Source organism: Apodemus sylvaticus, chromosome 9 (assembly GCF_947179515.1).
Source record: "Apodemus sylvaticus chromosome 9, mApoSyl1.1, whole genome shotgun sequence".
NCBI classification, from domain to species: Eukaryota; Metazoa; Chordata; class Mammalia; order Rodentia; family Muridae; genus Apodemus; species Apodemus sylvaticus.
This window is the reverse complement of record NC_067480.1, coordinates 48,474,221-48,499,528: the sequence shown is the minus strand read 5'-3', so window position 1 is coordinate 48,499,528 and position 25,308 is coordinate 48,474,221. Positions and strand designations below refer to the sequence as shown.

The following is a 25,308-nucleotide window of genomic DNA, read 5'->3' as shown; positions in this document are numbered from 1 at the left end:
AGTAATAAAAAAATACCTGAACAGACTAGTATTATCCTGTTGTTTCTGACATTATTTAGAACATCGTTTAAGAAGTAAAGAGGTTTGGATGTAGGTCATGTAGATAGCATGTCCAACAAGACCCTGGGTTTGATTCTTAGCACTGGAAAAGAGAAAGGTCAAAGGCCATATGTGGTATGATCTCAGCATTCAGGGAGGTTGAGGCAGGAATGTCATAAGATTGAGATTATATTTCTGTAAGTAAAATCAAGCTTGATATAAATACCCATGACAGACTAGTGTGCATCATTTGGTAACTGACTTTTTACCAACTCAGCGCCTTTTTAACTCTGTCCCAGAGCCATCCTGGCTGGCTAGCGCTCAGTTGTACTTAGTAGCTTTTTGGACCAGATTTGCCGGGCAACTTCTCTGTGGCCTTTCTATTCTTTCATACTCTACCCAGACCATGAAGCAAATAAAAGGCCATTTATTTTTGCATGTACATTATAAAATAAACTTTTTATGAATGCGGAAGTTGCTTCAGCAACTTTCACTGTGAAAGCAGTTCAGTAGAGCATCCATGAGGTTGTGGCGAAGCGATCACGAGGATGCTACTGCAGAGGTGAGACCACTAGAGTAAGGAGACTGATTTCCTAGTTCAGCCACAAGACAGCGGCAAGCTCCTTTGTCTTTTGACCTTATTCTCTTCACTCCTCGGGTTAGCCAGTATCTAAAGCGTCTTCACTCCTCGGGTTAGCCAGTATCTAAAGCGTCTTCACTCCTCGGGTTAGCCAGTATCTAAAGCGTCTTCACTCCTCGGGTTAGCCAGTATCTATAGCGTCTTCACTCCTCGGGTTAGCCAGTATCTAAAGCGTCTTCCAATATGCAGACTTGAGGTGTGGGCAGTAGAAGTGATTTGGGCGCCTGTACCCTCCTTTCCTCTGTGGGCATGAGTACCAAGGAGTACTGGCTACCTCCTTTCCAGAAAGGCTCATTCTAGGAACGGTGCGTATTTGTGTTAGTTAAGCTGTAAGGCAGGTTACGTAAGTTAGTATAGATAGTTTCAGAGCTGTACTGCGGTGACCTGTGAAGGGCAGGGTAGTACTAGTCCTGGGCATAGCAAAATTCGTGGTAGCAGATAGGAAACTGGAGATTCGCTTCTTTGGAAGCAAGCTCTAGGGAATATTATTAATTATTTGTACACTCTTCTTTGGGAGAGGTGTAAGGGTCGCCCACTATTTGGAGGCAATATAGGCCATATTTTGCTTCTTAAGAAAGTATTCCTTGGAATAAAACTACCCATTTTATGAACATTTTTGACCTAATAATTACCTTTTTAGCCCAAGGCAGGCAAGGGAGACATTTCTAATCCAGAGCTCGAACCAGCACAGACTGAGCAGACACGTTTTATTATGGCTATGGAACCCAAGAGCCGGAACCTGCTACAAACTAGCTCCACCCACCCAAGGCTGAAGGTTTGCTTCTCAAATCTTATGGCAAAGAAGCAAGAATTCCCTGCTGCAGACTGTTTCCTGTTCTGGAATGCAGATGATGTGAGACCAATTAGACCCAGGCTTGATGGCTTCGTTTGCCCCTTCCAAACTCAGACTGCACGCAGGGAGGTCCCAGGAAGCTGCTAAAGGACACTGCCCCGGAGACATCACCACTCCACTTCTGCCCCTTCTTGTTAAGTCCTCCTCCTGCTGTATCTTTATTTTTGGCTCAGGCATTGGTCTCAAATATTTCATTTGGATTAAAATTCAGGCTTCAGTTTATCGGCTTTCTGACAAGCAAAGGGTGGGCCTTCAGAGCAGTGTAGAGATTGTGGTTGAGTTCCACTCCCAAGAGCTCTTAACAGGATGAGCAGGAGAAAGAGGCACGCATGATGGCATACATGTGCCATTCAGGGGATGGCTGCTGTGTAAAGTGCCCTATACAGGCATGAGCAATCACCTATACAGCATGAGCAATCAATCACCTATACAGGCATGAGCAATCACTAGCTTTCCTTATTTAAATCTTTTAGCTAAGTGCGGTAGCTACTGGAGCCTGGTTACTTTAATGTTTTTGGCTTGCTGTTTTCTCCTGTCATTGGGCATATAAATGAAAAAAAAAAATCCTACAATTCCCTTAAACAGGAAATTGGCCAGTGTCAGGTATGAAGGGGCCTGAATATCTGCATATGTACATACTTTACGTATGTGCGTATTGCTCAGTAAAATACACAGATCTGTTATTAAAGGTCCTAAGGTAAAATGAATGAAATACAATTTAACAAATGAGAACACTGAGTAGGACCGCTCTTTGGGGTAAGTAAAAAGACTAAAATAATGAGGTGAAAGACAATTCTAATAAGAAACTGACTATAAGTGGGTTCTGATGAACGGGGGTGAGGCAAGTAGTGGTCTAGACACTGCCATGAGGAGCTTTCCAGAAATCGGACAGTCCTCACCCCTCAATTTTGTCAGCAGGACCAGGAGGAAGAGAACAGGGATGTGGACACCTTGGCTCGTGGAGCGGAGGCCTAGTGAGCACACATACAGTGCACTGGTATAGATGCAGAGAGCATGATACTTGACTACAACACACTTGCAGCTGCTCACTGTGATCCTACCATCCCCCAACCTATCCTTTTGAAATTTAAAATAGGCAGCATCTACTTGGCCTTTTGTTTATGGGGCATCGTAATTTGTGTGTGTGTGTGTGTATACACGTAAATTAGCTTTTTAAAATCCAGAAATAAATGTGCTTTGAGTTAGGCATTATTTGTTTTCCTATGTTTATTAAGTCTATCTCTAAATGGATAAAATACAAAATACTAACTGGTGGCTTTTGTGGTCCTAAGCTTTGGACTTGATTCAGGTGCTGTGATTTGAATCCTGGCCTTCCTCCACTTAGTAGTCAAATACAACATAGTTCTTCAGGTTATTCAACACACACCTCAACTCTTGGAAAGACAATTGGCATGTCCTGTAATGATGCTTTTAACTGTCCTTTAAGCCAGAGTTAATTAAGGAAGCACTTCTCTGACTGGAACCCACAAAGCATTGGGCTTTCTTTGGTCCTGGACTTTGAGTTTGTCAGCTAAGCTTGGCTAATACCTATTACAAAAGCTTTACTTACAATCTGGATTCAAAATAGAATGCAAACAAGGGTTAATTAATTCATTAGTTAATTTTGCTACCCTACTGGGGACATTAACTCACCATCATCCTTTGTGTAAATGCTTAATAAGTCTTTCCTGCTGAGCTGTGGCCTGGGAGGGAAGTCAGCCATCCTCTAGGGCATGTTTAAAAGCACAACAAATTAAATGTGAATGCAAGAGAATCTGGGGAAAGGCGAAAACTAGTATTTCTGACACTAAATTTGCATCTTAAGGTTTACCTGGCTGGCACTATAATTCTCAAGAAAAAACTGCTCACCTCTTCTTGGGATTATTTCAGGACAATATGTTTGCTGCTAGAAAAACTACAGGCACTGCAGGAGGATTTAAGCATCTCTACCACCGGTGCCAGAACTGGGATTCACTATGGCAGGGACTACTGGGGACTAGACACAGAGCAGTGCTCCTTTGTACGAAGTTCTGAGCTGGAGGTAATGGACCCTGGGAAGGCCTGGGTGGGACACAGCGAGCTGAGTGCAGAATGCAGTGAAGGTGACACAGACGACAACAGAAGCGCTTGGCTCCCCCACACTTCTGTTGACTCACTGGTTTTATTTTAATTTAAAAGAAAAGTTTTTAACTATGAAGTATTTATGAAAGATGCCTTTAAAGGAAGTAATTCATCCAGGACTCACTCAGCACAGTTGAGCTCATCACTTAGTAGAGCCAAAGCAAGAGAAAGTTTGAGCATGAGTGTTAGAAAATGCACGGAAGACTCAGAAAATAAGCCGAGTTTTACAAGCAGCAAAAGTTGTTTAGGAATACAATCTTGGTTACTGATATGAATTTAGAAGGAGCAAAGCAGTTATTACTTTTATTCCTTATTTATCTCCTGCCACTAATCCCATTCTTTTAACACACAATATTACATCATTTACTCATGGTTTTTTCCTAGGCCAGTGAAGCTTGACAAAGGGATCCCTGGGGAGCTCTTCAGGTCAGGCTGCAGCAACAGCTGTGCCAATCACTGGCCTGGCCTCCTCTGAGCAGCTCAGGAGGCTGAGCAAGAACTGCCGGCCTAGGAGAGGAAAGCTGAGATGAGAAACTTTCTTTGCAGTGGAGTTGGCCTGAGAAGGGACATCAGTCTTTCTTACTATGCACAGGCCTCTCTCCTAACAGTCTACTGTAGATAGGCTCGGACACTGGAGGAGAATGCCACTGTCCTCACTGCAAGTTTAGACAATCACATCATCTGTGATTCGGAAGCCCTGTGTTGGCACTTAAAGACACTACCTTCTCCGCCAGAAAAATCTGTTTATCTCTTTGTATTCTGCAGTTTGAAGACTTTTCTGTCCAATCGCTGATGGCTGACGTAAGCTGCTTTCCCCCTGAGTCTTTTCATTTAAATTTCCTTTTTTTCCTATCACCAATGATCTGCTTCCTAGAAAAGAAAGTAGATGTGAACTCCCTTCTAACAGAATGGCTGTATCACACTCCATCATCTTCCCAACTAGAACTTCCAGTGTACATTAAATCTAAGCAAGCTCAGTGGCTTTGCATGTTTCCAAGGCTGGATCTGAACCAACCTCAGAATCATTATTTAAGTCTGTCTACTATGTTACTGATTTTATTGCAAGATGATTCACGAATTTCTGGTTTTCACATGAATTAATTTTTTATCTACCTACCTAGTATCTATCTATCTATCTATCTATCTATCTATCTATCTATCTATCTACCAATCTATCTTGCTGTCTTTTCTTGTTTTCTCATCAAAGGGCTACATGATTCTTTCCATTGATTGTGGGAACAAAAATTACTGGCAATCACACCAAAGATGAGACTAGTTTAGGGTGGCAGTCTCTCATTCCAGAAGATGGGCTTGTGGTTCTTCCAAATTTCAGGGATGGTGCTATGGCAACAGGGTAAGAGAGATAAGGCCACCGAGAGTCAATGGCCTAAAACTCCGTGAATTATAGGTGTGGTGCTGGATGGCTTTCTAGCTTCTGTTGGGCATGAGAATCCTTGGCAGGTGACTATTGGTTCTCCATGGCTCTCTTGAGCTCTATGCTCTGGTACACTTTGGTCTAAATGGCAACATTCATATAGCATAAGTATGTACAGTATCCTCTAAGTCTTTCTGTGCATTTTAAGTTCATTTTTGAGAGCATCAGAGATGGAAGAGATCATTACTAGTGCTGGTTACAAAATAGGAGTGTTTACTGCTGCAGCCCTGTTGAGTGGTTCGATAGTCAGCTTCGGAGGTACTTAATGAAGATAAGGTAATATGATAGTGTATTAGAGAAGGCGTTAAAATAAAAAGATTTTTTAAATGACAACTTTAATGACTCTACCATGTATATACTCAAAATTCATTGCATAGAAAATAATTACAATATACAAACATACATAACAAAACAAAGCTACTTTTGCACCTTTTGTAAAAGCACAAGATAGTTAATTTCAGAACAAACCGCTCAGTCTACAGAGTCAACATTTTTTGTATGGAAAGGTAAACACTTCCTGTCTTCCCATTGTGTATTTAGGTTACTTATTTACAGTCCTGGGGGAAGAAAAAGTCTACACTAAGAAGTAACAGAAGTAACCTAAAAGATGTTTTGAAATTAAGGTCTCTGAGTAGTTTAGCCAAGCTCAAACATTTAATATCTTCTCTTTATGACATTAGAGGCTTCCCTGTCCCAGTAAAACATATCTGTCCCTAATATATGACAGGATGCTAGCCAATACTCAAAAAAAGTCACATATAATGGTAATGTCTACTCAAATAAAAACTTCCTAAAATAGTTTAAAAGCTGATTTTAAAGGTCTGTGATTTAAAACTTTAAAATCACATAAGTATAACGTGAATAAGTTAAAATAAAGTAACCCAGTCGCCCCTCGTTGCTCGTTCATGAATTACTCACTGCGCAGTTTAGTTACTCTGTCCTCCTCTAGACTAGGCAGTAAGCAAAACACAGCAAGTCCACTTTTTAAATGGATCTTACAAAATGATAGGTAGTACAGTTTGAGTTTGTATCTTCAGCTCCTTGAGTAAAGAGTGTCAAAATCAGTCAACTTGCCTGAACATTATATAGAACAATTTATAAAACATCATATAAATATAAATATAAAAGTGCTAAATCTCAGGCCTAGGGAAAAAACCCCACTCACACCTTTTAATAATTTGTACCATCTCCCTGAGAGGTCCAGAGGGGTGGCGGCACATCCGGGGTCATTTAGCAACCAAGTGGCAGAGTTAATGCTGTGTATATTCGTGTTCATCCCTTTCCCATTGGTCTTTCCATGAACTAGTCTGTCTCTACTAAGTAGATGGACCCTAATACTTCTATCATCTATCTTACTGAAAAGTTTGTCACCCAATATATTCTGATTTAATAATTTATTTATTTTTATTTCATGTGCATTGGTATTTTACCTGCATGCATGTCTGTGTGAGAGTGTTGGGGTCCCTGGAACTGCAGTTACAGACACTGTGAACCACCGCGTGTGTGCTGGGAACTGAGCCAGGTCCTCTAGAAGAGTAGTCAGTGTTCTTAATGGCTGAGCCACCTCTCCAGCCTGTTTTGTGATTTAATAATTTTTAAAGCAACTAAAGTACTCACCAATAAATATTTATAGATGAAATTTGATTATATTTGGAGTCAGAGATATGTGCTCTAAGATATAGGACTGCATTTCAACATGACTCCATTTTATATGTTCATATGTAAATATATAAATAACATGTGTAGAAAAATAATAACATATGGAGAATTTCTTTATATTTTTGTGTCTTCTATAGTGAGCACCAATTCTTTTTACAGTTAGAAATAAAAACAGGATTTTAAACAATGATGGCCATTTTTCTTCTGTAAGCAATAGACAATTAGGTCATCTGGCATGTGTACAGACAGGCCATGTAACCTAGATACCTAGCTAGAAACTCAGTAAGGAACATGTCTTGACAGCAATCTACTGAGAGGACCACAGGTACTGGTGCCCTCACCATGAGGACTGTGGTTATAAATGCGCTTTATTAATCAAGAGGCTAATGGCGTACAGGGTGGGCTCAGCCCGAGTGTTTGCAAGCTGTAGCAGTGTTAGCAGACATTCTGAAGTGTTTGGACATGAGAATATGGAGTGAGCCAAAGTGCAATGTTATAGACTAAGTTATTCTTTGAATATAGTTTTTTGTTGTTTTTTTGTTTTAGCAAAAGAAAATAAAAGTCTGTCTGACGCCACTGCCAAATCACCCAGCACTGTGCTGAAAAGTTTGTTTTCTTTCCTTCAAATCAAGTAAACCATTCACTGACACAGCAAGTACGTCAACACAAGGGTGGGTGGGCAGCCAGGAGTCCGAGAGGGTGGGCAGCCAGGAGCCTGAGAGGGCAGGTGGGCAGCCAGGAGACCGAGGAGGAGAACCGCATCTTGGTTCTCATTACTTTCTCCTGTCATTCACAAGCTTTCTGGACTTTTCTCCCTCTCCCTAGATACCTACATAGTCTCTGAAGACCCTTCCATCTATAGACATTGATGATCCTAAATTCTGGCAAAAGTCTGTTAGAGAGCCATCAACTAAGCTCACAGCATTTCAATTCTAGTCAGAAAGCAGCCAGCAGATAGAAGCGGGTGGTTTCCCAGAAATGGCACCTAGGAAGAGGAGGCCAGGCTTCCTTTGGCTCTTTCTAAGATCACACACCTTATTACAATACTCCTTAAGTGGGCTACTTCCCAAGAAAAGCCACAGAAAGGAAATATCATTAAAAAAGACTATAGACATTGGGGGTAAGTTCTTCCCTCTCTAAGCCTGGCCCAGGCAAGGATGTTGCCCTCTGTTGTTGAACAGGATGTAACAGGACTGCCAAGCACAGCCCACAAACCTGGTAATTAGGTGCACTGACAGTGTTTGCTTTGGAACCATTTACCAACAAAGGAATGTGTCAGGCTGATTAGTGAGAAAGGGGTATGTAATGTGTGTGTATTTAAGTCCACATGAGGCCATAATCCAGGAATTCAGTATGTTTGAGCAAGGGCTCTTAGAAATGAAGGCTGAATAAATAGGAAGCTACGGTGGAGCACTCAAAGCTTCTGGATAGCACTTCTTTCTCCTCTCAGGCTCAGTTCACCTGCACCCTGCCCCCATCCCCGCCTCACAAAGCAGGCCAAACATTTAATATGCAATTCTCTTAAAAATATAATGAGCTGAACTAGATAAATGGAAATTGTTGTCAGGCTGCTGGCAATGTGCAGTTTATTATTTTGGCACATATGTGGCAGCTTTATTGGACATTTCTCTCCATAGATGGTCTCTACTGCCCTGTTAGTGGGCAAGTAAAATGCAAATAGAATAACAGAAAAGAAGCAGGTTTTTGTTTTTGTTTTGTTTTGTTTGCTTTGTTCCTTTTTGTTTGTTTGTTTGTTTGAGACAGGGTCTTCCTATGTAGCCTTGGCTAGTCTGGAACTCAGCGTGTAGACTAGGTGGGCCTCAAACTCACATGGATCCATTTGTCTTTGCTGGGATTAAAGATAAACACCACCACACCTGATCTGAAAACACTGATTTTAATGCCACTACTCAGGCAGTGCTAAAACAAACAAACAAACACCAACAAACAAAATCTATGTATTGAAGCTTCTTCCATGGGAGGAAGGAATTCAGCACTTTATCTTACAACACAGCTTCCTTGACATTTTTGAAAACGAACCTTTGTTCAGGTTTGCCTGCCATTGGGTATCTGGAACTCCATGTGTATGTGAGGTATAAAGAAGGGCAGAAAGCTCCAATGGAAAGAACAGTATCTACACCTCAAGTTCCGGTCCATAGCGGCAGGCAGGGTAGTAAGGAAGCCAATCCAAACTGACAACAGCATTTTTAACAGGTCATGTATACTAGGAAGATTCTTCACATCCTTTAGTACAAATGATAATTTTGGAGTTTGAACAGATAGGTAAAAGTAACAGGCTTCAGGTTTAAGTTCCTTGGGAGGGATCTGTTTCAAAAACAATTTTCCCTTTCCATTTTCCTTTCTTATATGGTCTAACAATAGACCTCAGTACAGAAATTAATGAGTTCTGTGTGGAGCCTCATTTGCTATGGCATTTCTGTGAGGCCAATGTTCATTCTCAAAATAATGTGGAAAGTTCTTCTACAGTGTGAAGACAGGATGTGGTGAGAGTGTGTGTTGGTACAACTGGTAAGAATTCAGTGTAAGCAACTTCAAATGAGCCATCCTTACTTCTTGGAGGAGAAACTAACTACATGTACACAAAGAGAAACTGGCAAGTAATGTTCAATCTGTACTATTTCTTTTTATTGTTGTTGTTATTATTATTATTTGTTTTTCATTTTATGAGATGCAGTCTTACTAGGAAGCTATGACTGACCTGGAACTCACTGTGTTCCAGCCACCAGACTGGCTCAAACTTAGAGATCACCAATCTCTGCCTCCTTAGTGCTGGTACTGTTTTTTTTTTGTTTCCCCCAAGACAGGGTTTTTCTGTGTAGCCCTGGCTGTCCTGGAACTCACTCTGTAGACCAGGCTAGCCTCGAACTCAGAAATCTGCCTGCCTCTGCCTCCCAGAGTGCTGAGATTACAGGCATGCGCCACCACCGCCCGGCTGGTACTAAGTCTTATATTCAAAACTTAAAACACCAAACCCTTTTAGAACAGTAGTGCCTGAGCTGCAGATGCCCTGGGGACACACAGGAACAATGTCATTCTGATGCCTTCCCAAAGGCAAGTTGGACAGACCAATATTCCCGCCAAAGAAATCCCTCAAAGGGTAAGTCAGTGGCTCCAGCCTTGTATATGAGCTGGTCTACGTCACATTTCTGTAAAGCTACTATAGATGGGAAGCCTTCAAATTCTCTTAACTAGCCAGTGCATTTAAAAAATGTCAGCATTCATGAACTAACACAACAATAAACATCTATGGGACGCATACACTATGAGGTCGCTAAACTCAAGTGTTGTGTATACTCATATAATCTGGATGTAGCTCTAAAGCATACATTGGTCAAAGAGTCTCAGAGTGCCATGGTTTCTCTATTTAAATACCAGTGGAGACAACTTTCCTGTTATCTGAAAACAAACAAACAAACAAAAAAACTTTAGCCAAGCCAAATGGCGCAGGACAGAAAGTCATGACTGACTTGGGGTGGTTGGCTGAGCTCACAGGTCTTTTTCAAGAGGCCCAGAGTATTTCAAAATCACTTAAGTGTTTAGGAATGACATCTTCACAGAAATACTGAGAATAGCATGTCTCCTCAGCAGCTTAATAACAAGAGACATTAGTGAAGTGTGGAGATGATGGAGAGAAAGCTATATAGGAGAAAATTTAAAGCTTTAAAAGAAAAAAGTCTAAGTCCTGGGCCACTGTGGCGTCTGTGGCTGCTTTGCTCGCATACTCATCATTTCTCCTCAGGTCTTCCTGCAGTAGCTGCTAATCTTCTGACTTGTAATTCTTCAGGGTTAGAGCTCTTATTTCTTAGTTTCTGTTTCTCTGGGATGTGGCTTTTGCCATTGTCTTAATGGAATGAATGTTTGTTTCTCCTAAAGCCTTGTCTCCCTTGCCTCCTCTCACAGGTAAATGACGGATTAGGCTTGGTTACCAAATGGTCTTTCTATTGTATTTAAATCTTGCAGTCTGGACTTTAAGAGGTTCTTAGTTAAGGGGTGTGTAGGTGTTTCATTTGGGTCTGAGAAGCTTAGGACAGTGTAACAATCTGGAGTTAAGACAAGGTACTCTTAGCTTCCATGGATAACCTCACTGCCCAGGGATGCAGGGATCAACCTTCTCTTATCCCCATCACAATAGCCATTCCTCCACTTAACAACAGAAATGTGTATCTGCACCACCCCATCTGCCGTGGCTGGCTTACTGCTCCAGGTGCCTAAACTCCTGGGGCAAATAAAGGGACAATGGAGAAGCACATCTTTAGGGAGGTATCTTTAAAGGCAGATGTAGATATCTTTATAATTACTCTTAGGGTGTACCCTGCAGCCTTCTTTGAAGACTACATACAGCTAGTCTTCAAAAAAGTCTTACAGAAGAAGCAGTAGTGTGCAATGAGCAGTGTGGATGTTGAGTCACATTTATTGTTAAGTGTTTTGCCTTATCTGTTGGGACAAGTAAGCTCTTTTCTCTGCGCTTAGGTTTCCTTATCATCAAAGCAGAGGTGGGCAGGAGATGGCTTAGTGCATAAAGTCACTCACCACCAAGCCTTGAGGACTTGAGTTTGATTCCCAGAACCCAAGTGATAGAAAGAGAACTCCCACAAGCCGTCTGTCCTCTGACTGCCACACATGTTCTAAAGCACGAGCCCCCCCCCCTCCCACGTGCATGCATGTATACAAACTAAAAAGAGTTTAAAACAGAGGTAGCACTTATAGTACAGGCAGAAGAAAGAATTGCCGTGTGTAAACTGTGAGAACTAGTGCTAGTTCCAGCATGCTCTCTCCATGTGCCGGGGAAGTTACCCTACACACCGGAACCCTACTTTAGGGGCACAGTTTCAAATTACAGTCAGGAAGCATCCTCTCAGATAATGATTTAAGGAAAAGAAAGTCCAAGTTGACCAATGTTTGTTATATGGTCATAACTGAAAAAACAATGTAAACATGGTATATTCTAAAACCCATTTACCAAAGTCAGTGCATTAGAGCAGCACAAAGTTTCCCAGAAACCACGGAAGGCTTCTTCCTCTCCCACTGCACACTCATGCGGATGTGATTTAGGTTCATTTAGCTCTGACCATGCTTTAATAGCATGATCACTGGCTAATCTTCTGGTTTCTCATGGCTCTTCTGTCCTCAAAACTATATACCACAGCAAGGATCATGCATATTCACTGTATCTCTTGCAGCTGGCTTTCTATACACTGGTAATGTACTGAAGAAATCATTTCTTGAAAAAGAGGTTGTAAGAGTGGTGTGTGTGTGTGCACGGTGTGATGGTTCATGTGAGGAGATCAGGTATAGGTCCTCATATTGCACCTGGCTTGAAATGGGTCTTGTATTGGCTATCTCCTGTGGCAGGGTTCTGGGATTCATCTTTCTCCATATTCCATCTCACAGATGCCTGAGGCTAGATGTATGTGTACCGAATTCAGCTCTTACATGGCTTCAAACTCAGGACTTCATCCTTTCATGTCAGGAATTTTACTCACTGAGCCAGCTGCCTACCCTGAAATTTTTTGTAAAACTAAACTACAATACTGAGAAAATAAAACTAGGCCGTATGAGGATAACAAATTCACTAAGTATCTCATTTCTAAGATTTTTAAATATAGGTGTGGAAAATTTCAAATATACTCAGAAATACAGAGCACAGCCCAATATATCCCTGTGTGTCTGTCACTGACCTTCAACTTCACTAACTTATGGCACTCTCTTTCATTTCTATCTCTTCAACCACAGGTAGATTATTTTAAGTGAATCTCATGTGTCATATTCTTTCATTTATAAAATTTCAGTGACACACTGACCTCATTATTCAAATTACTTATAATATTTATTTATCACAATTCACAAATGGGCATGTATTTCTCACTCAATTTTCTTTGCTAAAGTTTGATTTTTCTTTTGTCTTTTCCTAAAGACTTGTATACATTGCTCTTAGGGTGTAACCGGAAATGGAGCACCATGAGGAAGCACAACGGCCCCTGAGAAGTATCATCAACCTCATCAGCCGGATTCCAGGCAAGATGCTCAAGGCTCTTTTGATCTCTCACTTAAGCACGAGTGGAGCCGCTGTGACCAGCAGGGAATGAGGATCCTAAATAGCTACGGATTTAGTACCACTGGATAGGAGCTTCTCACATGGGGTAACACATGGCCATTTTGGTGAGAATTCAGAGCCTTGACATATTATCTTTGAATATACTCTTTCATATAATATCCTTGAAGGTAATAGATTTTAGACTTAAACCAAAATTTCCAGAAGATTCTGTGTGGAATTCATGTCAAGAGGACAAGTCTAAGGGCTTGTGGCATTTAAAAATGTACAATGCCGCACGGTCAGATGGTGACCTCTGTGGTCATCCTCAGTCACAGAAGGCTGTGTTGGACATGTGGGCACCTCATGGATGAGGATATGAGATGTAGCATGAGCCCGAAACATCTGGTGGAGCCAGGAAGAAAAAAAGGATGATCAGCAAGCTAGCAAACAAAACACACAATGGCTGAGCTGTCTCAAAGGGACCCTGGGGCCGATGCCGAGCTGAGTGCAGAGCTAAAGAGGCTTGAACAATAAATCAGCACCGTCAACCCCAGGTACAAAATAGCTACGCATGACTTTACACTGACGAGAATAGCAAATAAGTTTACAAAAAAGTGAATGAGAGAAAAGGACAGACCTCCCCAGCAGGGCTGCAAACAATTCTGGGCATGCTCTGCTCCCAGGCAGGTGGACCGCATTAAAAGAGTCACGTGACTCCTTTCAAAGATGACTGCACGAGAGGGAGAAGAAAAACTTTACAGCGGAGGAGCGTGCCACAAATCCTACAGTGGTAAGCCAGGAAGGTGCAATACTTGTCACATGTGATAAAAATGGTACTTTACCTACACGTTCTTCCCCACCCACACCCCAAAAGCATAAAGCCTAGTCTAATTTTGCTGTTGCTGTTTTTAGAGATTGGTTCTTGCTTTCGTTGCCCAGGCTGGTTGGAACTTGTCACATAGCTCAGGGATGTCTTGAATTTGTGACAGAACTCCTGCCTTGGCTCCTGAATTTCTGGGATTACAGATATGCTCAATCATGCTTGCCTTTCTAATTCTGAAGAGAAAAAAAAACACAAAAAAACAAGACAAACAAACAAACAAACAAACAAAAACCCCAGACATCTCCAACAGTGTCCTTCAAAACTAAACTGTCAAGATCATCAAAATAAGTAAAGTCTTTGAGACTGTCATAGCTGAGTCTATAACAATAAAGTTCTGAAAGGTAAAAGTTCTATGTAAAGTACTATTCTAAACAGAAAATGGATGAGGCAAAAACTAAGGAAATATGGGGGGAAAAAAACCCCTAAAACCCAAACCCATGGACCTTAGCTAATGAGGAATCACTGGTTTATAATTCCAGCTGATGCAATATCCTCATGTGAGGCTGAGGAAGCCGGAGCTGGGTGGTGGGCTGTGCAGTATGTAGAACTCTGCACTACCTCTGCAATTTTTTTCTGTTCTAATAAAGCCTGCTTAAAAACTATTTCACTTTGATCTTTGAGTCACCGTTCACACGGACAAAGCTTCTAACATGTGAGGCTCCTTTGGAAGCTCTCGAGTCACAGTCAACAGAGCTCCTTTGTCTGAACCACTGGCACCAGCATCCATTTCCCTTACTATATGACAGTACTGAGGCAGTGTAGCACTGCTGCAATGAACAGACCAACACCGATAGGTTATTTTACCCATGGTCCACGGGTTATGTTCATTCTGTATTGTCTACTATGGGTCTGACAAACGTGTCTGATAATGTCATGGTCACATAACTACAGCATCACACAGATTAGTGCCCTAACAACCCGTTTTATCTAGCTACTCTTCCCAAGTTTAGAACCCTGACCACCAGTGATCTTTACCATCTCTACAATTTCCCATTTTCTACAATGTCACAGAACTTTGTAGCCTGTACATTTATTCCTTCTATTGGGAACTACTATTTCATTGTATGGATATATTACATTTTGTTTATCCATTCACCTTCTGATGGGTTCATGGTTGCTTACAGTTTTGGATAATTAGGAATAAAGTTTGTATAAACATTCATGTGTATACTTTCATATGAATGAACATATTCAACTTAGGTTATTTATAAGTTTTTTTTAATTGCCAAATACTCTTGGATTTTTCTCACCTTTCTGTTGTTAATTCCGATTGTGTGTGTGTGGTATGTGTGCACATGTGTGTGTGGGTGCATATGTCTATAAGTATGCATGAAGAAGCCAGTGGAGGACAATGGAAGTCTTTTTCTTTCTTGCTCTACTATTGGTTTGAAGCAGATTTCTCACTGAACCTGAAGCTTACCATTTCAGCTAGGCTGTCTAACCAATGAACTCTCAGGATTTGTCTAGCCCCTCCCTCCAAGGCCAGGCACCAGGGTTAAAGGGCAGGCTTAGCTCTATGTGGTACCAGGGATTCAAAGTTGTGTCCTGTAGCTTGCACAGCAAGAACTTTTACCCATGAAGCAGTCCCCCTTACCCCATTACCAATGTCTTGTTTAATACATGATCTGAGAATGTATTTTCAATGGTTTCTAGTGGGTAGGATTTGTTCAGGTGTGGCGAATGCTCCACACACACTTGAGCAGAACATGTATTCTTATGTTGTCTGGCTGGTGTTCTGAAGACAAGGGTTAGTCTCTGTGTGCTGGAGCTGTCCTTTACAGAGAGGTGACATCTCTGTTACAGTAGACTCATTTATTTCTCCATGAAGGTCTATCAGTATGTGTTAAAGGTAGGTGTGTGTGTGTGTGTGTGTGTGCGCGCGCGTCTTCAAGTTAGTTTCTTTCTTTCTTTCTTTCTTTCTTTCTTTCTTTCTTTCTTTCTTTCTTTCTTTCTTTCTTTCTTCCCTTCCTTCCTTCCTTCCTTCCTTCCTTCCTTCCTTCCTTCCTTCCTTCCTTCCTTCCTTCCTTCTTTCGTTCTTTCTTTTTTTAGGATCAGCTCCTTTGTTTTTGTGTGAAGCATTAGTATTATTTTTCTAAATATTCAAGAAGATTCACATGTGAAGCCATGTGGCCTCTGTTTGGGAGGCTTTGAATCAGTTATTTTCTCACTTGTTTTAAGTTATTTGAATTTCTATGAATTTTAATTTATATTCTTTTTCCTGCTGGTTTGGGGTTGTTTGTTATTCTTTAGTTCCTCAAAGTATATATGGGAAGCTTATTGTATTAATAATTAAATTAACTGGACAAGGAAAATCCTGCTACATATATATTTAGATTACTGACTGAGATTCCTGCCCTTTTTTCAAACATAGATGTTTAGAGCTCCAAATCCCAGGAAGCCCTGTGTATCTAATCTTGACACTGAGATATGATACTGTCACCTGCTAAGTTCACGCTCGAGAACCACACACTTAAATTTAAAAAAGAAGTCTCACAATGTTTTAAGTCCCTTCACAATTTTGCCCTGGGCTGCACTCAGAGCTGCCCTTGGGTTTCATGTAGCTTGTGTGGCCTGAAGGCCACAGGCCACAGGCAGACAAGCACTGGCCAGCACTGCGTTAGCTTTAGTCTGCATTTCTGTGATTTCACTTTCATTCACTTAAAAAATACTTCAGAATTTCTCTCGTGACTACTCCTTTAACCTGGGACTAATTCAGAAGTGCACAGCTGGGTTTCCAAACATTTTAGGGTGGTCAGGCCCCTTCCTAGTGTAGATTTTAAATTCTACCTGCTAGAAAACACATGTGATGTAGTTCCAAGTTGAGACTTATTTCGTGATATGGCATATTGGCTTATTCAGTAGAAGCACCTTAGTTTTTATTATTCATTTTTATCACAATATGTGACATAAAGCTTGGCCCTCAAGGCCCCAAGTTCATGAGTTTTAGCAGCCACAAGATTATGTGACCATCATTGTCATCTAGACCCTACAACATTTGCACCATCAAAACCCCTGTGTTCCTTAGAACTCTGCCTTTACCCATTCCCTCCAGCCCTCAAGCCCCAAGATCTGCTTATTTGGGGCATCCCATGTAAAGGGAATCATATAATATGTGGCTATTTTTTGCATCCAGCATCTGTTAACATGTAACAATTCTACATCCCCTTTCAAGGCTAAACAGTAGTTCACTGGGGGCGTACACTAAATTTTGTTTCTTCATCAGTTGATAGGCATTTAAGTTTCTTTTTATGATTTTCTAAATACTGATTCTGTGAATTTTGTGCAGAAGTTCTTAGGTTAGAGTGTATATCCCCAAAAGGCATCTAATCTATATTCTAGAAACAAAGGACCTATTCTCAGGAAACTGGAATTTGGACTCATGTGTATTTCTATGTCCTTGTATGTAGCCTTTGGGTTTAAAAAGTGGCCAAGAGGGCTGAGTCAGCGCTCACCATGTTAGCCCTGTTCTGCATGCCTAGGTTCTCCTGGGTATACGCCTCACCTTCTGTTCTGAACCACAGTGTAAGTGAGCTCCGCAGGGTGGAAATGAGCCACGGCATTCATCAAAGAAGCCAGTGCACACACACATACACACAGTATTCCTATTATGATTCAGGGATGAAAGGAAAAGTGATATGTAGTATTCTGTGATTTTGGAGAAGCCATAGTAAAAATTTGGATCCCAAGTTAGAGGGAAAATCATCTATCAACAGGGGAGCTGTTGATGCCCAAACATTTTGGTTAGAAAATGAATCCCACACGAACTCCCACTTTTCTCTCTTACAACTTTCATCTCTGCTGTTGTCTGTGGGGAACGTGCTCCCCACCAGGGCCTCGAGTTGCAGGTCTAGCAGTCAGTCTAGGCCTGGCCTTCCTCCGAGTTTCCCATTTCTTTTCTTGTTGCTCTGAAAAGCTGGGTGGGCATCCTCCTCCTGCTCTCCATTCAAAGCCAGAATCTGAGCACACACTTCATTACCTAATAAACCAGAGGGAGCCAGCATCGCTTTGCAGCAATGCTACCTCCTTCTTCATAAAGATAGAGGACTGCAGCTAAATGGGAAGCAAGAGGAGAAAATGCTGTACAGAAACAAGGGGAACCTGAGTTCCAGTGGGTGAGAGACAATGCTTAGAACTATCTTGATCTAGCCAGACAAAAGCACACACGACTCTCAGATACATTTCTGTAGAACAAAGTATTCCGTACCTGCTTGTTGAAATGTCCTCGAAGGGGTAGAGGATCTCGCCATTGTTACAGATCTCACAGATGAACCCTTTCTGGCTACAGAGACTGCAGCTGTAGACATGCGCGGTGGCGAACTTAATAACCTTGCCCAAGAATGGAGCCAGCTTTCCCTCTATCACCTGTAGAAACAGAAACAAGACCAGGAGGCCCAACACTGAAAACAAAGCCTTGCAGATGTGGGAAGGGAGGAAAAGGGCTCCTCTCCTTTCCCAACAGGAAAACCTCTAATTACAATTTCCCAGCAGCTCAAGGAGACACAGCCCAGGATGCTGCTCCAAAGGCGCGGGTTTATCCACTGGGGCTTGAGGTAGAGATGCTGGGCTTCTTTTGTGTCCTGTGGCTTTGCAGTGTGGTGAGGGGCATGCCGAACCCCGCTTGAGGTGACTAGTCAGTGCTGGGGGTGGTGTGGCGGGGGGGGGGGGCATGCTGAACCCCGCTTGAGGACTCAAGTCAGGGTTAGGGGGTGGCAGAAGAGGAAGGAGGCAGGTTTGTAAGACATGCAAGGACATATAGGCACAGTGCGTATGTGAGTAAGTCGGCAGCATAGCTTTGGCTTTAATTAATATGATTTCATCTCTGCTCTCTCACTCTCTCCCCTAGGAACACAACAGATATGGAAAAATGGGTTTCTCATGCTGCTGGTAAATGTAATAACTTAAAAAGGGTGTAACCTGAGATTCTGAGGGTCATTTTCAGTTTGTAATTTTACATTTCCTAATTTTTTCAATAAACAACTTTTAAAAATGGAGGTTTTCATATTAAGAACAATACAAAACAAAAATAGTTGTCTACTTCTGAAAAAAACGAATGACCTCACAAACCAGCCTGAATCCCAGGGTGATGATGAGCCTCACTCCCCACGAGGCCTGGGCCATCCACGAGATGCTGATCCCAACACCAGCCATGCAGCTGCCAGTAGCCGCACCCCCACCCCATCACTGTACATGCCGGCCTGCAAATACTGATGAGCTTGGAACTCCCAGCAGTTACGTAACTACTATTACCACTGCACTTAACTACTGCTCATGGGCTTCCAAGATTTCAGCACCTCACAAAGCAACAGGAATGTGTCTGCCTTTTATTTCTGTACTGTTAATGCCTGTTTATATGGGCTGACTTTGATATCAGGAGAAAAGGTGAAATTAACTTAGAGACTGCCAAAAATAACTAACAATAACTATCTGGATACCTGTTTTTTTTCAAATAAGTACCTAGTTAAAATGACAATTTTACCTCTAACTAACACCTAAGGGAGACACAGTAAGACTTCAAGGAAAGTAATCTGTCATTTATTTATTTATTTATTTATTTATTTATTTATTTATTTATTTATTTATTTTTAAATGAGACTACACTAGAGATGGAAATGGAGAAGGATTTTAAACCTTAGGACCAATACCATGATGCTAACAATCCCAGCAGTGGGTAACTCAGGGAGAGGAATGAGTCAGAGGTGCCATTAGCTTTGTATACTGTGAGTCTTTGCTTTTTTACAGTACTGAAAAATTATTTTGCACTGAAATACAAGAAGCAAATATAAAATCAAGTATACTGCTTTTCAGGCATGGATCTTTTCCTAACTGGGAGGTAGAGGTTATAGTGGCTGTTTTCTGAGCTAGGCCATGAAGCAGTCACCTCACTTCCTCCACAGCCTACAGAAAGCTGTAGATACACTAGCCCTGGTTCAGTTCTGTTCTCTCAGGGACCATTAAATCCAATAACCGCAGTAAGGCACACACCTACAGCAACCTCTGATACACGCTGTCTAGGGACTATCCAACACCAAGCTCAAACCCACACTTCAGAGTGCTGTTTCTACACGGCGGGAGCAATCCTGTTGAAGTTGGTTTCCTGTCTCTTTGTTAAGCACTCACAATTAATGACTCATCTAAAGAGAGACCTGAGGATTTGGGATGGTCTGAAAACCCGGTGAGTACAGGTGATGAGAAGAGCGGCAGGGAGACAGGTTTCCAAGATCTAAAGGAGATTGAGGATCAAGACCTAGGTCTTTCCTCTATGCAGAATTCATTAGAACAAAAGTATGAACATGCTGAAGGCTCCTAAAACATTGCATCAAGTCGATATGGACAGTGAAATATATTTATCCCTACTCGGGGAAACTAATGACCATTTGGAAATTAACAGTCTTCATAACACAGCACCCCCAGTCCACCTCCATGTTACTAACGTTTCATTTTTTCTACTAATAAGAATCAGTTTATCCTTTTGGAAGCCACTTCCTTTTACCTTTAGGCTATAGCAAGGTTAAGTTTTTATTATTATTTTAGTTGTTGCTAGATTAAGATAGTTGTGTCCAGTGGCAGAGAATCACGCTACTGAATTTTCACCAATGATAGTCATATTTATGTGATTTTTTGGGGTATTCTGAAAGCATAAAGTAATGACAATATTAGTGGCGATTCTTGCTGTTTCATTGACAGCCAAGCTGGAAATTATGCAGTTGCTAGGAGTGATTTATTTCCATCAAACATTGATACCTATCTGTCCTTCATATCTTACTGATTTGCTCTTCCATTTTTAGAAATAACAGTTTTATTAAGACATAACCCATCACCATACAATTCAGCCACTTAAATGTAAACCTCTGTTTATTTATTGAGTTTTATGCTTTACTACAAACAATTTTAGAACTTCCCCAGCCCCCCTTCTAGCTCCATATATATGTAATAGTCAGGTCCACTAACTTTTTACCTTATTCGCCAAAGTTCTAAGAACCAGCAATCTATTATCTGTCCCTATAAGGCCTTTTCATAGAGATAGAACCATATACAATGTATGTGTGTGTACATGTGTGTGTATCTACATGTATGTCTACATATATGGATATGTGTGTGTCTTCTCTCATTCAGCATAGTGTTCTGAGGTTCATGCTGAGTTCCTTTAATGGAGTGTCCAGATTAACAAGATAACCTGAGTTTTAATCCTGGAAACTACATGCATTAGACAATTTTGAAACCACTTTCATTACTTATCACCTCTCAAATCTTCAGTGAATTCTCATTTCATCCTTAACAAAAACTCTTCCCCGATTTAATAGAATCTTACTAAATGACTATGTCCCTGATGCTGGGTACAAGAGAACTGTGTATATCTAGACTTATGGCTCCCTTGCTTGGCAAGTCTCCAAAAAGGAGCCTGCATACCAACCCAACTGCCATGCTCAGTCTGGGCATCTTCAGCTGTGAGCCCTCCTGCTGACACAGCATGTACCTGCTCTTGTATCAGTCCTTCGAGGTAATTCCCTCTAGGAGGGCGTGGCTTTGCTTCTTACAATTCATTTAGCTCTGCAACTCTCTGATCTGTTCTGACTTCAACCAAAACCTCATTTTTGGTTACAATGGTCACAGACTCTACTTTTACACTGTTTACAGCAACCTGAAACTCAAGGCTGTTCATTTCTTTACTGCTGTTTACCTGTCCTTGTTTGTGGTGTGTTGAACATTTACACATTTAGCATACATTTGTGAGAACATTTGATCACTCTTACCTCTAACCTGGCATCTCCACATGGGATAGCTTAAGAGAACAAGCAGTGAGCCTCATTTAACTATCCGTCCCTGTCAGGCACCCGGAGTTCTTGTTAACTAAGTGAGGATGCTTCCCTGGGTGTCCTTGCTGCCTGCAGTTTAATGTGGAGTTGTCTGGATGTCACAAACACTTTCAGTCACTGTGCTGTGTGGGTGATGTAGGAGCACCAAGCCAGCACTGGTGAAACAGCAGGCAGTGCAGTCGCTCTGGACTCTGTCTTACCTTATATTTGATTGGCTGCTCTTTTGTCATCTCATGTTTGTGGCCATGTACCTAGCAGCTAAAGCTTCTTAAAGATTTTTTTTTTTTCCAGAAAAGTGAGGTAATACTCTCAGATTAATTTTAGAATTTATAAACATTCCATTAATATTATGGAAAGGAAAAACTTTATAGTTGTACATTTCCAGGGACAAGGATCTATTCTGCCCTTGAATGCAATGACTAGCAGCCCCGGGAAGAGGACTGGCTATTACGGTCTCTAGTCTAGAGGTTGCATCACTACGAAAAGTGGGCTCCATGTGTGCTGTTCTGTAAGGTTCCTTTTAAAATAGGACATACCCTTATGTGGCTAATGGCTCAAAACATACAAGTGCCCTGCCTCCCACAGCCTTCCCTCTACCACCTAAGAGCCTTACTGCACACCTCTGAATTCTGCAGCCTAGTCGTCTGGGTGTGACTTAAGTTAGGAGCCTATTCTGACAGCACTAGGAGGATGGTGCCTTAAATGGAACCACAGAGTAGTCTGCTCCCTCAGTGTCCAGCTGGGCCTGAAGACCAGAGCAAAGCTATCAGGACTCCACGCCACCCAGAGACAGAATGCGCAAGGCATAGTTAAACAAGGGAGGGTGTTCTGTCCAAAAAGTACACAACCTGAGGAAAGTCAGAAGGCAGAACTGAATTGAGCTGTCACCTGAACTGGTGTGCCTCCCTGTGTGACAACAGTCCTCCATAAAGCTCAACATGAAGAAAGTCCTACAAATGTTCTCTCCAGGCTACAGCTGCTCTAGTGTAACAGGGAGCTTACCACACCTGATCAGTAAAATGTGTTCTGTTCTGTTTTTGTTGTTGTTTTGTTCTTGACAAGTAGGCTAGCCTGGTCTTTTTTTTTTTTTTTTTAAACTTATTTATTTATTTTATGTATATGAGGACACTGTCGCTCTCTTCAGATACACCAGAAGAGGGCATCAGATAATATTACAGATGGTTGTAAACCACCATGTGGTTGCTGGGAATAGAACTCAGAACCCCTGGAAGAGCAGTCAGTGCTCTTAATTGCTGAGCCATCTCTCTAAGACTAGCCTGGTCCTAAATTCACAGTCTTCCTGCTTCAGACTCCCTCGTATTACCAGTAGTTACTGGTGTGAGCACAAAAGTATTTTTTTTTTTTTTTTTTTTTGGTTTTTTGGATTTGGTTTTTTTTGAGACAGGGTTTCTCTGTATAGCCCTGGCTGTCCTGGAACTCACTCTGTAGACCAGGCTGGCCTCGAACTCAGAAATCTGCCTGCCTCTGCCTCCCAGAGTGCTGGGATTATAGGCGTGCACCACCACCACCCAGCTACAATAGTATTTTCTTAATAAAATTGGTCAAAGATAGTTAAAAAGAGAAAATAGATAACACAGGTTTGCGTCCTGACAGCTTAGATGTATTTTTCCAGTGCAGAGTAGTTTGATTCATTAAAGGATCTCCAGAGAAGCTGAAACCATACAGCTTGTGTCAACTATCACACTTCATTGTCTCTGGGTTTGGAAGGCAGTGGCAGACATACTGTGAGGCTGTTCTGAGCACGAAAGGTAGCTATCTACCTTCTAGCTGGGAGACTCTGGCAAGTTACTAAGAGCTCCCTGAGCTTTATTCCTCAAATAAAACTAGGTAATATTTACATAAAGGGCTGAAGAAAGGATCAGGATTAGCGTGCTGGGCACCAGAAGCACTGTCTGATGGTACTTGGCCAGTAACTACTACCTTCTCTTAATTTAAATAAAAATCTTCAGTAATTTAGATTACTTTTCTTACAAATACTTTAGGTCTGTAGCAGGGATATGAAAGAAAGATATGACATTCACATGTCAGTTTTCAAAAGGCAGCACACTGTCCTTCTGTTTGGATGCACCCGGGAAGAAGGACAGGAAAGCAGATGCATCCTCTGCTGCTGATATTGTTCAGATCTACAAGACAACAGAGCATGGGTGAATATCACTCCAGCCAAGGCCTTGGCTGATATACAACATCTAGATGTCTTGGAGAGACACTTGGCATATCTCAAACTCAATTAAAATCACATCTTAGCAATACCTGGCAATTGTCTCTTACTCCTTTCTGATTTGCAAGTAAGTTAGTCACAGATAAATCTTACTGTGTAACAACCCATCAAAAGTCAGAAAGACACTTCATCTCCAGCGTTAGGTGCTTTTGTAGTCAGAAAACCAACTGGGTCTGTAACAAAGAAAGCAGACCTGTGGGATGAGGCTTAGTTATCTTTCCACTTATTTCCTGCAAACTGCATGTCTACGTGAATAATCTCAGGACAAAGCAATTAGCAGGAAGCACATGTAGCTCTTCCACCAGCCTCCTGGCCCTCTGCACTCAACCTCATCCACTTTCTCCACGTACCCAAGTTTTCCTTGAGAAAAGGCAGACATCCAAACTACAGTCAAAGTTTATTTCTGTTTTCCATTAGACTTAATTTCTTGTACTGAATAAGGTACCAATCGACCTGTTTACTTGGGGAGTGCACACTGACTGGGTGTTTAAAGAATAGATAACTCCATCTGGGATTTAAAATCATTTTATTGTGCTGTCGGACAAGAACAAAATGTAATATCAAGCTGACAATTAGACTTCCCTTTTAAAAATTCACTTTAATCATTTCAAGTATTCTCATAACTAGAGAGACTGTCAAATCTCACTTTACATGATTCAGTCATCAGAGAAGAATACCAAGTATGCTTACTCTCTGGGTGCAAAAGCAGCCCACAAAAGCTGCCTGGCTGAACTTCCAGTTTGGGATACACACATTTCCCCTCTTCTATTCTGGTCAAGATGGTCAGCATTGGAATTTGAGGCCTAAGGCTTTCTGCAGACTAAGACAACAGCCTTTATTTGATTTACTTTCTTGCAGACCAATCAAAAATTACAATTAAGTTAAAAAATAACCTAGTGCTGCCTTCCCCAGACCACAGTTTCAGAAACAGCTGCTTATTACTCATGTGTGGCACCAGGAAATTGCAGTGTCATGTTCAAGGTCTGCAGCCAGTAGCGATCTGTGGGCTTGGCAGAAGGACACACAGCACTCTTTTGTGCTGTTTACCCTCACAGCACCGTTATGAAGTTCATGATCTACAGAGACGTGATGAAGCACTAGTAACACATACCAGGATAAGAGAATGACAAGAAGAAATCACACAGGAAAAAGGCTCTTTCAATATATTTTATGCATTCACCGATGTTTTCCTTCTGATTCATCACATAACCCCCCATATGAAAACAAGCATTCCTTGGCTGATATACAACATCTAGATTCTGAACAACTGTTGGGAATTTTGTGATAAAGGGGTTTTCTGCCCTGGATAAAAATGATCTTACCATAAATGCTACTCAGAAGATCCAGCCCATGCTGAGCAGATCCACCAGAAACAGGCAGGCTCAATGAAATCAGGATCCTGCCCTGTCATGTGCTGTCACACAGCTTCTCATGTAATTCAATCTGCATTTGCTTGGCTAGATGACCTCAAACAATTGTATTTGTGTGAGCCATTTCTCAGCATTTATAGGCACACAGAGAGATGCCTAGTGGCCTAGGAGGAGAGAATGCAGGAGGCCAGGTACAGAGT

At 41.5% G+C, this 25,308-nt stretch overlaps 1 protein-coding gene across 4 annotated transcripts in view; it reads right to left on the bottom strand.

Moving 5' to 3' along the window:
* The window catches only part of Plekhm3 (pleckstrin homology domain containing M3), a 168,459-nt gene that overhangs the window by 10,126 nt on the left and 133,025 nt on the right, over positions 1 to 25,308 (bottom strand). For 3 of the 4 annotated variants that reach the window (XM_052192006.1, XM_052192007.1, XM_052192008.1), the window contains one exon: positions 17,890 to 18,047. The exons of the other annotated variant lie outside the window; for it this stretch is intronic. In XM_052192006.1, the coding sequence (XP_052047966.1) occupies positions 17,890 to 18,047 (158 nt within the window). The remainder of the gene's footprint in view (positions 1 to 17,889; positions 18,048 to 25,308) is intronic. 4 annotated transcript variants of the gene reach the window in all.